Consider the following 17170-nt stretch of genomic DNA (forward strand, 5'->3'; position numbering starts at 1 on the left):
CTACCAATAGCTGTGGGAAATGTTTGGTTAACCAGCTGCTCTATACTCTGTTTATGAGCTCTGATACATTCGTCTGTATTGTATGAAATTAAAACAGTGAGCAGAAAGAGACTACAACATACTCATTCTGAACAGCATTTAGTGTATACAAGTCAGACATCAGGTTAAAGTTAGGCAGCAAAAAACACCCAGGATCAGGCTAAGATACCTCCTGCTTATTTCTGGCAACAGATTCAGCATCTTCTTGCTTGTGGCACTGTGTCCTGACAATTATAACTAAACATCTTCAATTTTTTTTTTGTCAAAAGAAAGATTATTTTGTCATAGCAAAACTTCCATGTTATCATGTTTATTTGACCTCTAACAAATACGCTGGCTTTTGTTCAGCTATTTTTCTTTATTTCCCTGCCCGTGTTGCACGTTCACATTTTTAAACTTACAGAGCGTTATTGCCATTTTCATGAGTGTTGCAGGGCTTGAATGCATTAAAGACTTTCATTTCCAAAGAGGACTTTCTATTGTATTAGTCATGCACTGTTACATCAAAATATCATCAAGCCAGGAATGTTTGACTTGAATAAAGTAGCTACAGTCTTTTATCCATCCATCCATCCATCCATCCTCTAGACACGGGGAGACTCCACATAAAAAGGACCCCATCAGGTGGAGTCAAACTCAGGATTTACCTTCAAACTGTAACGTAAAATTAGTGCGCAATGTTAAAGGTCTACTGCACTTGTTGTGAGAATGACCTATTAAAGATTGAAAGCAAGTTACATCTCATTGTTTTTGAGATGTAACTTAAACCTACACAGTAGTAAAAACTGAAAAAATATAACAACCCACCACCACCCGCACGCACGCACGCACACACACACACACACACACACACACACACACAAAAACCCACTACAGGCTGAGAGGACAGACAGTTAGCAATAACCTGTTAAATACCTTTGTATTTCTCCCAGGTTGCAGCAAAGAAACCCTACATATCTCCAACAGCTGTTTAGCAATATACACCTGTCTCCAAGAAAAGACCAAATGTCTGTGAAGGGAGGCTGGAGCTGATTAATGAATGAACACAGGGCTTTCATATGAGTAATTTATGCCACAAAACTGCATAGTTAGACTTAGGAAGCATGACACTTAAGGATATTTCACAGAATTAGCCATGTTGTAGAAAATCATCTCAGAAAATCTTTCTGTCGATCTGTGCATCAGTGGAAACAGTATCTCATATACCATGCTGTATACACCAGGTTCTAAATAGCTTCAAAGCTGCAGCTTGGGGACAAATGTAAGCTTGCTTGTTGGTAAAGTACTGCTAAACCTCATTAGGATGCCCAATATGTATGTAGCATGTAAAATCATCCGCCAGCTTCTCCTCAGCCCATACTAATACATGTCTATGTGCCCTGTCACGCACAAACTGATGCTCCTGACAGGTGGCAAACTGGCAATTAGTCAGTTCTCTCAAAAAAGTCTACTTAGAGTATGACCTGAAAGCTGCCTGCCCACACACACACAAACACACACAAAAACTCACACACACTCCCAGCTCCTGTCCTCTGACCTTCCTCACCCACCCATCGAATCAGAAAATGCTTATGTCTTTTTCTTTGAGTCAGCACTCTTTTTTACCTTTCCACCTTTCTCTCTTTCTTTCTCTCTTTCCCCTGGTCTTTTGCATTTTGACCCCCACCCCACAGCCCAAACTAAGTCTCATCTGGCAGCTAAGATGTGCAGACACGTGACAAAGAAGGAATGGGGTGAAATGTGAAACAAGGCAGGAATGATACTGAGATAAAGAGAGGATAACAGGATGGTCGGGGGGTAGAAGCCTAATATAAAAGGAGAGATGAAAAAGATATAAAAGGCAGTGTACAGGTAAAGACGGGTTATCTTTGGTTGCCTTTGGAAAATCCCCAAATGCACAGCGAGGGTCTGGCACTCAAGGTGAGAAGCAGAGGACATCCCTCCCTCCGTATCCCTCTGCTTCTTCCCCCTCCTACACCCGCCTGCACCCTCTCCAGCTGTTCTCATCACATTCGGCTTTTTTGTGTGCGCGGGTTTTTTTTCTGCTTATTACGAGTCTGCTTTCTGCTTCATGTGCACTTGTTTATTCATCTTTTGTGCAGACAAATATCATGAACATGTGTTTACAGACATTCATGCTGAATATATTTTGTTCCGGTATCTATGTGTGATGCCACAAATGTCTGTCTGGATATCATGACCATTCATGCCTGATCGAGCTCCTTATGCCGTCCCCTGTAAAAACCAAAATATTATCAACAAAAAGACATTGCCAAAAAAATGTTTCTACTCTCCGTAGGATGGCAACCCAGATGCACGAGAGGGTTCAGCGAGAGGCCAAAAGGTGGAAAACAGAGAAAAGACAGAGGACAGACTTTTAGAAAAAGCAGCTGGGTTGTTATTATCCTGTCAGATAACAAAAAATTCACTGTTCCTTAAAGAGAAATAAGCTCGTTGTATCTGAGAGCAATCTGGATCATGACTTGGATATCCAAATCTGTGGCAGCTGGTGTTCCCCGGTGTCATGTTATTTTATTTATGTTGTCAGATCTCAGTACTTTCCCATGGTTGAGAAAAGTTAACTTTAAACTCAGTGAAGCAATAGACAAGTTTTCTTAAAAATAATCACTGTGGGCTGTAGAGGGAAATGATCCTTAGTTTACTGTGTGGTCAGAAGCCTGTCAGCATCCAGTTGCTGTATTAATGGCTTGGATGAACTTGTGGCTCAGGAGGAACAGCAGGGCATCTACTAACTGGAAGGTTCGTGGTTTGATTCTCCAGTCTGCATGACAATGTATTCTGATTCCCAATACTTTTGTGTGAGTATGTAAATGTTAGGTAGGAAGAAGTGCTTGTGTGAATAATGTTGTATAAAGTCCTTTGAGTGTTCAAGTAGGGCAGAAAAGCGCTATATAAGAATCAGTCTATTTACAAGAACTACAGTTATTAATTTAGGCAATGTCTCAATGCCAATTGATAATTATGAATATTTCTTTAAGTTGCTGCTTTTGTGCTGTTCAATTCAATTCAATTTAATTTATACAGCACCAACTGACAACAACAGTCGCCTCAAGGTGCTTTATATTGTAAGGTAGACCCTATAATAATACATAGGGTCAGAAGAACCCAACATAAAGAGAAAAACAACAATCTTATGACCCCCTATGAGCAATCAGTTTGGCGACAGTGGGAAGGAAATACTCCCTTTTAACAGGGAGAAACCTCCGGCAGAACCAGGCTCAGGGAGGGCTGGCTATCTGCCGTGACCATAACATACAACCATCTACAAAAGCATTGGACCACACTTCTTAATGTTTGCATTCACATGTCTTCAGTCTCATTGCAACAAATCTATATAGTCAAGTATGCAAACTGCCTTTAAAAACATCTGTGAAAGAATAGCTCATTCCAGGACCACGATACTGTAATGGGACGCCACTGTTACAACAGGTTAGATCAGGAAACGTCTTCCCTCCTACATGAACTGTAAGTGGTTTTACTGCAGAGTGGAAGCGTTCAGGAGCCACGGCAACTCAGCCACTTTAGGAGTTGTAAGTGAAAAGACAGCTTGGATGGACAGTTATTGACCTAAAAATGCATAAATAAAATTAAAAACTGTCACTCTTTATTAATACTTTGAGTTCCCTCTGTCTGTCTTAATAATTACAATAGATGCAGCCTCCTCAGCATCAGCCTCCTCTGATCCAAATGCACCTGAGAATGTTACTGAGAGGCTGTTCAGAAGCAGCTTACACAGTCTTTTGTGAATCCTGTTATTTTTTTGTAGCATACTGTCCTACAGCAATAGAGCATACTTACACAGCTACAATGAGGATGACACATCCTTTTTTCAGAGTGAAGCATCTTTTCGCCTCTGAAAAAAAGGTCCTAACAGCCCCGCGTACAGTGGCAGTCCAAGTCAAGCAGAAAAATGCTGCTTTTAAAACTCAAGAAAACAGGCTCTTTTCTGGTTTTACAAAATTGCTTTGAATGTCAGAGCTTGTTTTTCATTTAATAGCTGTGGATGTTGATGCTTTTTAGCACTCGAGCTGACTAGTTTATCCGCTAGAGAGTACAGCGCTCACTTGGAGATGGAACTTTCCTTACCTAAAAGCTGAGCAGCTGCTTAAATGCACAGTTTGAAAGAATGGCGCTGATGATAGTGCGAAAGAGCAAAGCAGCAGGGCTGTATGTTGTCCATAAACGATATAATAAATGATAATTATGCCTATCTTTAGAGAATTGTTTTTTCCAAGCTCCTGTGATGCTTCCTCAGCTGTTTGTCCTCAATTAAAGTTGTTTTTCTACTCATTTGCTCAGATAATAATCGGCTTTTCTCTAAACAAGCATTTGTGAGGCTAACCTTGCTCTGTGTGCAGATTGTTATCCTCCTGACAAGAGTTGCATCTGTAGGTAAATATTCAACATGCACTTTACAGAGACACAGTCATTGTTGTTTTATTCCTCTGTCACGTATGTCCTCTGCCAAAATGCTGCACTTCCATGGCTTTATTTTGTTAATAAATATTTGAGATTTGAGGTTTTATTAATCAGTCATCTTCATTCATCTTCAGAATAACAACTAAAGTAGAAATATGCACAGAACCAAGAGCCTTTCAGGTGAAAGAAAACAATTCCTGTTCAATTCAGAATATTTTACAACCCAGCTATCTTTTTAAACTTTTGTGCCCTGCAGGATATTTTTATGACACTTCTTTTTTTTTTATTCGATTGTGAAGTGAAAAGACAAGATAGATGTGACAGAGGAACGAGGGCTGATAATTTCAGCTGACAGTCGTCTGATGGACTTAAAGTTGTGAAGCCAAATTTGGCCTGTAGACCTTTGTGATGACACGATGCACTCGTCTACATGAAACACAAAGGAGATTAAAATAACTCGGTGTCACTTTGACGCTGATGAAAATGTGCACAGTACAAAAGTTTTGACCAAATACGTTAATGTGCACTCATCTTATAGTAGTCACATCTACTAAATGTAATGTGAATGGAGACGAACCCACAAAGAATTATCAGCAGATTTCTGTAGAGTAGCATCTGTTTACCAAACGCTTGCATGACTGTCCCGCCCTTTTAATGAAATGATTGTGTGAATGTTGTGTTTACAGTTTTTTTCTGCTTGCCCCAAGTGGCTACAGACATTGGTAATCCGATTTTTTTAAATTAAGTTTTCTCTTGTGTGTGTTACGAATACTTGAATGTGATCAACTTAGCAACTGTGACTTCACACTTTAGTTTCTGGACTCTGGATTTTGAAACCTCATGATTACCATTTTGGTCAACACCATGTTAGCTGCATAATTCCAGTCAATGCAATTCCGTTTATTTATGTTTTACATTGTAAAGTAAAGATTCTACAATGATATAGTGAAAACTCCAATAACCAAACGACCCCCTATGGGCAAGCACTTGGAGACACTGGGAAGGAAAAACTCCCTTTTAACAGGAAGAAACTTCCAGAACCTCATGGTGGGGCAGCCATCTGCTGCAACTGGTTGGATGTGAGGGGAGGGACACAGGACAAACGACACTGTGGAATAGAACCAGCGTGTAACTAAGGGTCACCTAATCCAGCCCCAACTATCCGGTTGTTCAGTCTGACATCACTAGCCGTGTCTGGGCCTAAACTCCGCTGCAGGTCCATATATCAAACGATCACTATGGCATTACTGAGAGTTGAAAAACTGTCTAAAGTCTTTCATCTTTAATAAAATGATCAGCGTTCTGCTCTACCAGGTGTAACAATTGAGTTTAACATCCAGGCATCCATGAAAACGGAATTTATGACATTTAACGGAGTTAGAAGTTAGCAGGAAGTTAGCTCGCTAGCTTCTATCTAAATACAATATAGCATGTCCTGACTGCGGGGTTTTGGAAACAAATTAAAACGTACAGCTCTATTATCACTTCCAACATAAATGAAGACAGAAAACTAAACAGCAGTGACGTTTGTAGGGTTACTGAAGTTGGGCTAGCTGGTATATAATGATGAGCTACGTGACCGCTAGCGCCACAGCTATGTTAGCATAATATAAACAAGATAACTTTTTTTCCCCTCGATAAAAGTTAACGTGATTGTTCTCGGTGGTCAGGAACAATTGTAATCGCATGGCAGGATGCTGTAAAAGGACCAAACTTCAGCCAGGAGAACAACTGAGATAATCCATCCACAATACGAGGTTAGTCATTCATATACTGCTGCATGGGCTGGGCTGTAGTTACTAGAGATGGACCGATCCGATATTACGTATCGGTATCGGTCCGATACTGACCTAAATGACTGGATCGGATATCGGAGAAAAATAAAAAATGTAATCCGATCCATTAAATATCACTAAAGCACCTCGCAAAACTTGCAACACGCCGTAACTCACCTCAGAACGTTAGCATGTCGGAGCAGTATGCATCACGTGATAGAGCGGCTGTGGCATGCGGGACCTGTCGGTGGTCTGGATAGCATTTGGAGCTTCGCTAGCAACCTGGCATTTCATCTCCGACAAAGTTATCCCCGAGAGAAGTAAAGCAAGTGTGTAAGTCCATCTCTGAATGTTTGTAAAGCATTCCTGCGTTAAGCTTAACGAGCGACTGCCTCTCGCTCTCCGGCTGCTACTTCAATCGTGAAACTGCTTAAATGATCAGCTGATCGGCTTTTCTGTCGCGAGTCCGTCTTTGTTTTTGGCCCACTTTGCACCAGAAAGAGGAAACCAGCGGCTGAACAACAGCAGCACGTTTAAGCTTGATAAGCTGTTGTTAGAATTTATTTAATATTACTTTCTACTCGAGGATCTTTTTCTACGTAGCTGACGCTGGTAACTGTGCAGGGGCGGATCTAGCAAAGTTTAGCCAGGGGGGCCGATAGGGCATTAACTGGGAAAAGGGGGCACAAAGACATACTTTTCTTTCTTATTCTCATTTAAAATGTCGAGCTTTTAATAAATAATTATCTGACACCCAAAGTTTTAATTTGATGTAAAATGAATAGAAGTCAATTACTGTATATAGTGACTATTAAGTCTAATATATATACCCTAGTAAGCTATAGTACTTTTTCCTTTGGGAAGGTACCATCTGTGCAGTCTGCAATTTTGTTGAAGAAAGATGTTGAATCTATTTAATATTTCTTGAAAAATAATTGATTTCTGTGCATTTTTTTTCACACTGCATCAAATTAAGGTTGATTACGTCGATTAAGCATCATGAGGTGGCGCGTGAGGGGTGGTTCCCTATTTTTTATTTATTTATTTTTGTTGTTGCTGGGAGTTGGAACCCTATTAGTTAGGTTGCTTAATATTTACGCTAAGTACTCTTTAAAATACCAGAATAGGGAGGATGGTGTAGGTCTAAGTTTATTAGATTGATCAGTAGGGCTCTTCGATTATGGCAAAAATGATAATCACGATTATTTTCACTGAAATTGAGATCACGATTATTTGACGATATTTATTTAACCCTTTAAGACCTACTATAGAACCAAGTCCACCAGAGCTTATATATTTTTTTTTTACATGCTGTAGTGCCATTTGTGGGAGCATTTCAAGTTGCTATACATCAATACAACTGTTATAGCCCATATTTTAATAATATGTATGCATTAAGTCCATAGTAATTACATAAATTGCAAAAAAGTGCAATAAACTACAAAAAAAATTGAAAATCGCTTTTGTTTTGTTTACATATATTTCTACTTGGAGAAATTTAAGAGGCTTATCCCTCAAAACTTTAAATACAATAAAGTTGCAAAAAATAGTTTCCCACCACAGGAAATTTATTTTGAGTGTCTTCATAGTTTTATTTTGGAGATACAGCAATTTTTATATACTGCAGGAAAAACAAAAAACAATCCTATGATGCAAATTTGCAAAGAAAACAGCATGTGCATCATTTCACTGTGGGAAGTGTTACGAACAGCTGATAGGAACGGCAAAGCGTGTTTCTGGAATATTATGTTTTTGTTCCTGCAAGCGCTTTTTATGCAATTTTTGCAAAGCTATATGTGGAAGGAAACCGTGACCGAGGACAAGCTGATGGCATCAGATGTAAGTACAACTCCTCCGGTTTCATATGCAAAACAAATTATTGCGCTAGCTTACACGGTTCAGGTTCTACAGGGATTTAACAATAGTTACACAAAACGGAGCGTGCAGCTCTGACCGGCTTTAAAGGGTTAACAATGACTTTAAAAAAATAATATAAAATAGTGTGCAACACCACTGAAGTTTTTTTTTTAAACTCTCTTTTCAACCAACGGCAGTCACTCTCCAAATAACTTCTGCTTAGCTTTCCGAGCTTCCCTCGGGTCCTCTTAATCAGCGGTCTCCAACCTTTTTTGCGCCACGGACCGGTTTATGCCCGACAATATTTTCACGGACCGGCCTTTAAGGTGTCGCGGATAAATGAGGGAGGGGCTAATAATCGGCTCAGTCATTTTTAATGATCGTTGAAAGCCCAGATCGTAATCGTGATTAAAATTCGATTAATTGAGCAGCCCTATTGATCAGTATTGCTGAACTATGAAATATTTTTTTTGTATACAGGTATAACAGAATAGCTTTAGTGTAGTTGTTGTTTTAAACTTGAGTATGAACTTGCAGACTTGCAAAATGCAGCAAGATATTTTAAAAAACAGTTTTGTTGATTAAAAAACACTATATCGGATTCATATCGGTATCGGCAGATATCCAAATTTATGATATCGGTATCGGTATCGGACATAAAAAAGTGGTATCGTGCCATCTCTAGTAGTTACATCCTAAGGTTTTAAAAACTGAGCTTAAATAAATGATTAGTGGTAATAAAAGCCGAGGGAGGTCAACAGTGATCACTGACTGTTTTAGGAGCTTTTTGAGATCAAATATAAGAAAATACAAAACATTAAACATGTTAACAACACAAAAGCCATATTAAACGCAGACTACTTTAGGCCCGGAAGTAGGATTCGTCACATCATCACTTAACGACTGGATAAGATTGATGCTAGAAGTTATGCTAATGCTAATATGCTTGGTTAGCAAGCTGCACTGTTAAGCTGTACAGCCTAAAATGTACATACTAATTAGTGTAAAACCGAAGCACAAACTCCCCGGAAGACTGTAATACACATCAGACCACATTATTTATCAGATAATTCAATTCAAATGCTCCCAAAGGTGCCAACACCACAACCAAAGTTCAGTTCAGTGATTTCAATGACCAGAGATAAGGCATAGAGCAGGGGTCCACGAGGGCCGGTGTCCCTGCAGGTTTTAGGTTTAGTGTCCTTGATCCATCACAGCTGATTTAAATGGATAAATTACCTTCTCAACATGTCTTGAAGTCCTCCAGAGGCCTAGTAATGAACTAATCATGTGATTCAGGTGTGTTGACCCAGGGTGAGATCTAAAACCTGCAGGGACACCGGCCCTCGTGGACTGCGATTGGGGACCCCTGGCATAGAGCCAAACCTTTTTATATTTTTAGGAATATTTATTTATATACATATAACATATGTTCAGAAATTGTCCAAAGCTAAAATAAAAAAACAACTCCCTTCAAGTAGAGGAGGAGATGGTCTGGGCAAGCTTCGCACATTTCACATAACTTCCTGTACGGGCGCATGAGGCGTCCTGTACTGTAGCTCTTTCCTTAACAGTCGCTGCAATGTTCAAATGAGGTCGCATTAATGTAAAAGTCACCCATATGTGAATGGCAAAGCCATCACTTTAACTGCCTAATGAAGCCGGCAATGTTACATAGTTGATGTCTTAAAAGGACTTTACTGGGTCACAGGAATTAAACACCTCAGCACCTCATCTGATTGGTTTCACTCCACCAAAGCTGTTTTTTTGTTTGCATTTTGAAACTAAGCCAAATTTTTGCAAAACTTTGTAGAGGGATGGTTAACGAGCAGTGAAAGTATCCATTACATTTTTATGCAGTTTATTGTGCCTTTAAAAAAAAAACAACAAAAAAAAACGGAAACTGGATATGATCTGGATCTGCTGCTGGATTTAAATGTAACAATATTTTTTTTAAAGAGATACTAATTCTCATGACAAAGGTTGTAACAAAATATAAGATATAGATAGGAAGAGCACATAATGAGTTGTGTAAGGCAGTCAAACTGTTTGCCCTTGACTCCACAGCCGTGACTTACTCCTGTTGTTATCCAAATGAAGGCTCATTATTTTAGCCCATATTCAGATTATCACAATTTTTCCTTTTAATATGTTAAATAAAACATGTAACACGTATCTCCGACCAGCAGCATCCCCAGGACACAATCCCTAAGTGTCTGTGGCTTTGATTGAGGGCCACTGATTAACCTGCAGTGTCAGCTCAGCTTACAAATTGTTTTAAGTTCTTCACGCTTGGTTGTGTTGCCCTGCCGTGTCACATGTCGTATGGAACCCTAATCCAGGTTGTTGTCTTTTTTCTGCACCAGAGCTTGTTGTCTTTTTGCAAAGGTCTCACATAAAGTCCCCCATCTAAGTGAACGTGAGGTTCATTGTTTAATAGCAGCTGTGTTGCTGAGAACAGGGCTGAATGATGTTTTTGATGATAGTAAGAGAGTATTCCTAAAATACTTTCTCAGTTTCTCCTTCCTCAGCTGTCATGTTTCTCCCCTCGTTTCCTTTATCCTCATTTGCTTTTTTAAAATTTATTTATTTTATTTTTTTTACCACACCTCCTCCCCCTGTCCCCCCCCTCCCATCACTCGCCCAGTGATCTGTCCATCCGTCACTATCGATGTCAGTGTGGTGTGTGTATTTGTGTGTGTCTATATGCATGTCATCTGGCACTGGGTGGCCTCCCACTGATGTAAGAGGGATCTGTCATGTCTCTCTGTCACAACAGCAGACACGCATGAGTAGATGTACACACACACACACACACACACACACACACACACAAACACACACACACACCTAAATGCGCATGGTGGACTTGTCTCTACTCAGTCTGTTCTTAGTGAATGCATGAGCAATTTTTCCTCTTTTCCTTCCATCCTAACCCCTGAGATTTACTAGACATTTATATTTTTCTGCTAAAACAACCTTCAAGGCTGCCAGTAGGTTGTGGAGTTGTAGAAGTTATTATTTGTTAGGGTTATATCCACTTCTGCATCCAGAGGTATGAAATACAACATGATGGGACATTTCAACTAAACTCTCCTTAAAATGTGGTTTGTTAAAAAGCTGCAGAGAAAGAATCCCTGGGTGGATTCGTGGCTGTTCTCCAGCTCGAGTGGTTTTTAGCAGGCTAAACGAAGCCCTTCAGGGGGTTACAGAGTGACAAGTGGACACCGGTTAATTTTGTAGCATCAGGAGCTACAGCAGCAGCAGAAGCCCCGGCTGTGTGTTTGGAGCAGCACCTGCTGAACACAAGAGGAACTGCACTGGAGATGCTTTAATGTAGTTTGTCTCTTGGATGAGGGGAATGAGGGGTTATTGGGCTCAGGTGACAGATCGTATTCTCTGTTATTAGACTGAGGCTTGTTGGTGTCCTCGGTGAAGAGATACGAGGATGGCTGCCTTTCCTCAGCATTGATGAAGGGGAAATGATCAGTTAGAAAATCAGCCTGAAGTCCACTGAGAGCAAATCATGAAGACAGATGCTCATCTGTCCCCTGTGTGTATGCTGCTTGAATAATGTGTGTTAGTGTTTAATTTTGAAAAGTCTAAACTCTATAAAACAGCATTGCTGATCTCTCCCTGAGTGCATGCTTTTAACTACATGCACAAAGCTTTCTTCTGCGTACAATTATATGATTTATTTGATATGTTCGATACAGTAGAAGTCATTTTAATCTTTTTTTAGTCACTAATGTGAGATGGAGAAAAATATCTGTTAATTAACTATTTAATAGGGCTGTGATAGACTGGCGACCTGTTGAGTGTGTACCCAGTCTCTTGCCTTAGTACAGCGAGGATAGGGTCCAGTCAACTTGAGACCCTGAACAGGACAATGAACTGAGAAAATGAATGGAATATATTGTAAATATCTAGACCACTGGTGTCACACATACTATGACCTTGGCCTTGATTTGGAAAGTGTGAAATTTGCAGTGAAGTCATGAATTACTCATTAAAAAGCATTTCTAGCATTTCTAGGCATTTCTAATAAAATATGTGGAAAGTTATCCGTATTTTAAGTCTGTATTTTAAATCATTTAACAGGAAATAAAACCCTCTGCTCTCTGTTTTTTAAAGGAGGGGCTGACAGGTATCACTTTGGTTAGTCTTGGATTGTCAGCTTTTTCTTTCTTGTTTCCTTTGTTAGGTTTAAATCTTGGCTGTTTGGCAGGTGAACATTGTCAGGATGTACTTTTTTACACTTGAAGTAACTTGTAATATTTTTTTAACCTGTTATTCAAGATTTTTACTGCTCTGACTGAGTTTAAATCATATACAGGCATGATTCAGACAATCCATCTAACTGAAAAAAGAGTCTTATATGTGCTAATGCATGCAGATATTCACTTTAGTGCCCCACTCCAGATAGTGTGTTAGTTTGAAGGCTTAGTACACTTTTGTGTAGTAATACTGTATATACCGATTGTGTGGTACTGTAGTTACACTTTGACAGCACAGTAAGTGACTCAAATCAAGCTGTTCTCTTTAAACCTGACATTCTTCTTACGCTTTGGGAATGGACTGGCTTTTATATAAGCCAGTTTTCTAGTTGGACTACACTTACTATACACTTTAAGCACTTTATCTACCTCCCATCTACAGCCAGTTTGAAATAAGTTGATCTAACATGCATGAAACCCATACAGGCACAGGTAGAACATGCCGACTCATCACACAGAGGCACCAGCTTTCAAACCAGAAGTCTTCTTGCTACTTGTTATACGTTTAATTCTTATTCGTTTTCAGTGTTACTTTAATATTTTATATTTCTGTATTATTTTTATTGTAGTCTCTGGATTTTGTTTTGTCTCTAAGTTGGGATAGCTATCATTAAGGAGCAGACTGTAGTAAGCCCAGAGTGCCTAAATTGCCGGTGTAAAATGTGGGCTGGCAGATGCAACAACAACTTGATTGTCTTAAAACCATACTTGACTGTGTACTGAATGGAGATCTTTTTCCTTAACTAAGATTTTTGAAACCCATGTTTAAGATGTCAACACTTATTTTAGAAGGAATTCAAAGCACTGGCTAACCATATATTTGGTCTTACCCACGTCGAACTCTTAGTTTGTTTTTATTTTCTGTCAGCATAGACACTGAGTCAAGATGACAGATGAGGGAGCAGCCTGCCCTTTAACATCAGTCTGCACCTCAGCTTTGAGTGGACTTGGCATTTTGTTGAGGCTGAGATGTTAAGAAGACACCAGACACTCACAAGCACATTTTGCACATCTAGCAAAAACACAGTAACTGTTATAAGAAATGGCCCAAGAAATTTAAAATGTGGGGGAAAGTAGCCCTGATATCTGGTTTGCTGCTGACATGACACATGCTTAACAGAAAAGTCACAATGATCTCACACACATAACTGCACCATTAAGTTACAGTGAAGGTTTACCTCAAAGCAAACTTAAAATAGTTCGAGTAAAGGTCAAAATTTGAAACAGCTAAAATATCCACAAACCACCAAAACAATCTCTTTTCATATACAATTAAAACGCTTATATTCTCTGGTGTGGTTATACTGTACTGTATGGTTCAACACACTGAACAGGAATATGTCACGAGTCACTCTTGTATGCTTTTCATACAAGTTTCACACGAGACAGATACAAACTTCATAAGATTTATATATATCTTTTCCATATGGGTAGCAGCGGTCCCCAACCCCCGGGGCCGGTCCGTGAGTCGTTTGGTACCAGGCCACGAGAGTAGAGCCTCGGGTGTGAAATTTATAGTTTTTTCTCGTGTTGCAGTTGTGTCTTATTTTGAAAGAAATAATTACGTGTTACTATAGCGACCAGAGATTAATTAAGGGGCAGAGAGGAGGATGTTACTCTCAATGTTGTTGGCAGATTTCAGGAGGACGCTGCTAATAAAGTTACACAATTACACAGCGAATTTGCGTTTATTATTATATAATAAATACCACAGTTTTTGTCTTGGGCGTATCATTTTATTGTGTTGTATTTATCTGCAACACCTTAAAGGCCGGTCCATGAAAATATTGTCTTACATTAAACTGGTCCGTGGTGCTTAAAAGTTTGGGGACCGCTGAACTATAGTGATGCCGTGAGAATAAAGGCATGTTAATTGTACGTGAAGAGTGAGGGCCTTGGAGCTGTTTTATGTTTTACCTGATATAAAATGCACCACCAATCCAAGTGCTCCTTTTAAAACAGTTTAAAAATGACGTTTGTTAGAAAGCTGTAGGGAGCACTGCGTCAACACACTGGTCGCTCAAAATGATTTAGAACTTTTTGGAAGACTGTCAGAGAGGAAATGAGTGAGGATTGCTTTGATGCACCTGAAGTCATCATATATGTCATCATATATCTTCAAATGTAGATGTGCCTGCACATGATGGCACTCTGGAGCAGTTCAAGTCATTTCCATCAAACGTTCTCCCCTGAGGAAACTGAGGACTTCACAGTAGGACCCTGTGTTGAAAACATGGTCCTTGTTGGAAACTGTGATGTGGGCCAGTTCCACTTTTCAAAAAATGTAATAAATGGGGTGTCCCAAGAAAATGAAAAAGTAAAGCAGAAGAGTTTCCATGTGAAAATTATACCAGGAAATTACATTGACAGGAGTGCAAGAACACTGGGTATTAGAATACAGTCAGTTTATACATCTGTGTTCACAACCCTGCAATAAAGTCTTTAAAGATCCTGCACAGAAAAAATGTCAAAACAGCAGAGCTGATGAAACATCCACTGAAAACTATAACAAGTTAAAATAAGCCAGGGTTATCTTTAAAATCCTTAAAGCACACAATTTAATGCAATGTGATCACTTTGTGTTACTTCTCCTAATCATGTGACCTTTTGTAGCCTGCAAAATAACAGAGCCTATCACAGAAAAGATGCTGCATCTTACCACACTTGCTTACTTTTGAGGATCTCCTAAATTTGCTTATCTGTTTCAGGTTCAGTTTAATTCACATAATTAATCAATTAATGGTCTTGAGCATGCATGTCTGATGATGGTGGTGGTGGGGTGGTAATGAGCTGCTGATCAGCTTTAAAGTTACCTTACAATCCTTTAAAGTTCCTACACACACACTGCACAGAGAAGATGAGACACATCACACTGCAGCGAAACGAAGTTAATGATAGCAATCTGATTACACCTTCAGAGACACTGCAGACCTTTGGATTTCACTCTGTGCTAATAGAGCTAAGGTAATGGGTGGGCAAGGGAATGAATGGCTGTCTAAGTGAATGGATGTGTAATTAAAGAATGGGCGATACAGTCGATGTAATTAGCTTGTTTATGTGTGGTACAATGGATATGGGCAGGCGTGAGGATCTGGGCCTGGAATGGCAGACGGAGAGAGGGAGACGAGATAGGAGACGGCGAGGAGGGGCGAGAGTGGGAAGGAGAGAAAGAGAGGGAGCAAACTCCTTATTCAGGCCTTTTCTGCTCACCCGTCACATCAAGGCTCGAAATCAATCCTGCAAATTGGTTTGTTCCTGGACAAGGTTACCAAATGACGGAGGGATGGAGAGAATGAAGTGGAGGAGACACGGAATATGAGATAGAGAAGGAATATGTGAGAGCTGTAACCAGAGATTGTGGGGAGGACGATGAAGGGGAGGAGGGTGGGGATGTCCCGCTGTTGACGTATTGCCTAATGCGGGGGCTCTGTGTGTGTATGTGTGTGTCTGAGTGTGTGTGTGAGCTGAAGGCCAACAGCGACGTCATTAAACTATGAAGGAGGTGAAGGATCCAGTTGATTGTTGTTTGTTACAGGTAAACCGTAGAGACTGAGTTATGACCTGCTGGCTCACAAAACACTTTGTCCGTGTGGCAAAGAGGCATGTACATGTTGGGACTGAGTTTGTCTGTGTGTGTGTGTTTGTGTGTCTGTGTGCATGCCACAGATGTTCCTGTAAACCTGTCACAATGAAATGTGGAACCCATTTCCTCCCATTCCCAGCTGAGCCAGTGGAACCGGAGAGTAAATATATAAATAATAGAACAGATAAAAAATGATGCAATCTCCAAATGTGTTATTCTTCTCCATTGACCTGACGTGTCTTTTTGTGTGTGTGTGTGTTGCTTACAGGAACACTTTACACCTGAGTGTAAGTTTAAGGAGTGTGTGTTTGAGAACTACTACGTCACCTACTCGTCCATCCTGTACAGACAGACCCAGTCAGGGCGGGCTTGGTACATCGGCATCAACCGGGACGGCCAAGTCATGAAGGGGAACCGCGTCAAGAAGACGAAGGGAGCTGCTCACTTCCTGCCCAAGCTTATTGAAGGTAAGCTTGTACGGTATGTACATGTAAAGCATGTTGCTCTCTATCATAAAACAATAAAAATTTCAATTTCAACAAGGGGGCAAAGAAAAAGATCTAAAATAAAAAGACAAAAGGTCATACAGAAGGAAAACCAAGGATAACACAAAAAATAGCAACTGTAACAAAGGAAGCAAGAAATTTCATCAGTCCAGAAAACTTTTTACTTTCCTTAACCTTCATGCAGGATATGAAAATAATAAAGATACAGGATAAGTTATAGAGATTAAAAGTTACATTAAAATGATCAACGTGATCACTTCACGTTGATCATTTTTCAAACCCCCATGAATAAAGTAACACTCATAATCTACTCATGACCTCAATCCATTGTTGAAAAGTTTGAACACATCAGCATGTCAGGAAATTACTATATCATCATAATCTGAGTCACAAATGTGAATCATGTCTTTTCTGTAAATGAGTTTTAGTGCAGAACATTAGATGCATGTATTGAGATCATATCATCAATTATTAGAGAACATACCGCTGAAACTTGTTATCATCCTTTTCTTCTCTTTTATGCTTTATGAGTAGAATTTATAACAGCAACAATAAAAACCTACAACGTTTTTCAAAAGCCATTTAATAGTGCATGATATTTCCTCGTTGCCCGGCACAGAACAGGTGCTGCACCTGCAGATAGTTAGCATGGATCAGTGCACACTCAGCGATGGTGGGGTTTATAACCCATGC

The 17170-nt window shown here is 39.8% G+C and overlaps 1 protein-coding gene across 1 annotated transcript in view; it reads left to right on the top strand.

Annotated features, from left to right (window-relative positions):
• fgf11a (fibroblast growth factor 11a) overlaps positions 1 to 17170 on the top strand; it is a 116374-nt gene that overhangs the window by 89090 nt on the left and 10114 nt on the right. The window contains exon 5 of the mRNA XM_085267337.1: positions 16240 to 16438. Within this exon, the coding sequence (XP_085123463.1) occupies positions 16240 to 16438 (199 nt within the window). The remainder of the gene's footprint in view (positions 1 to 16239; positions 16439 to 17170) is intronic.

This window comes from Mchenga conophoros, linkage group LG3, assembly GCF_057382185.1.
Source record: "Mchenga conophoros isolate Kocher_MC1m ecotype Shallow Benthic linkage group LG3, M_conophoros_male_GT1.1, whole genome shotgun sequence".
Classification (NCBI taxonomy): Eukaryota; Metazoa; Chordata; class Actinopteri; order Cichliformes; family Cichlidae; genus Mchenga; species Mchenga conophoros.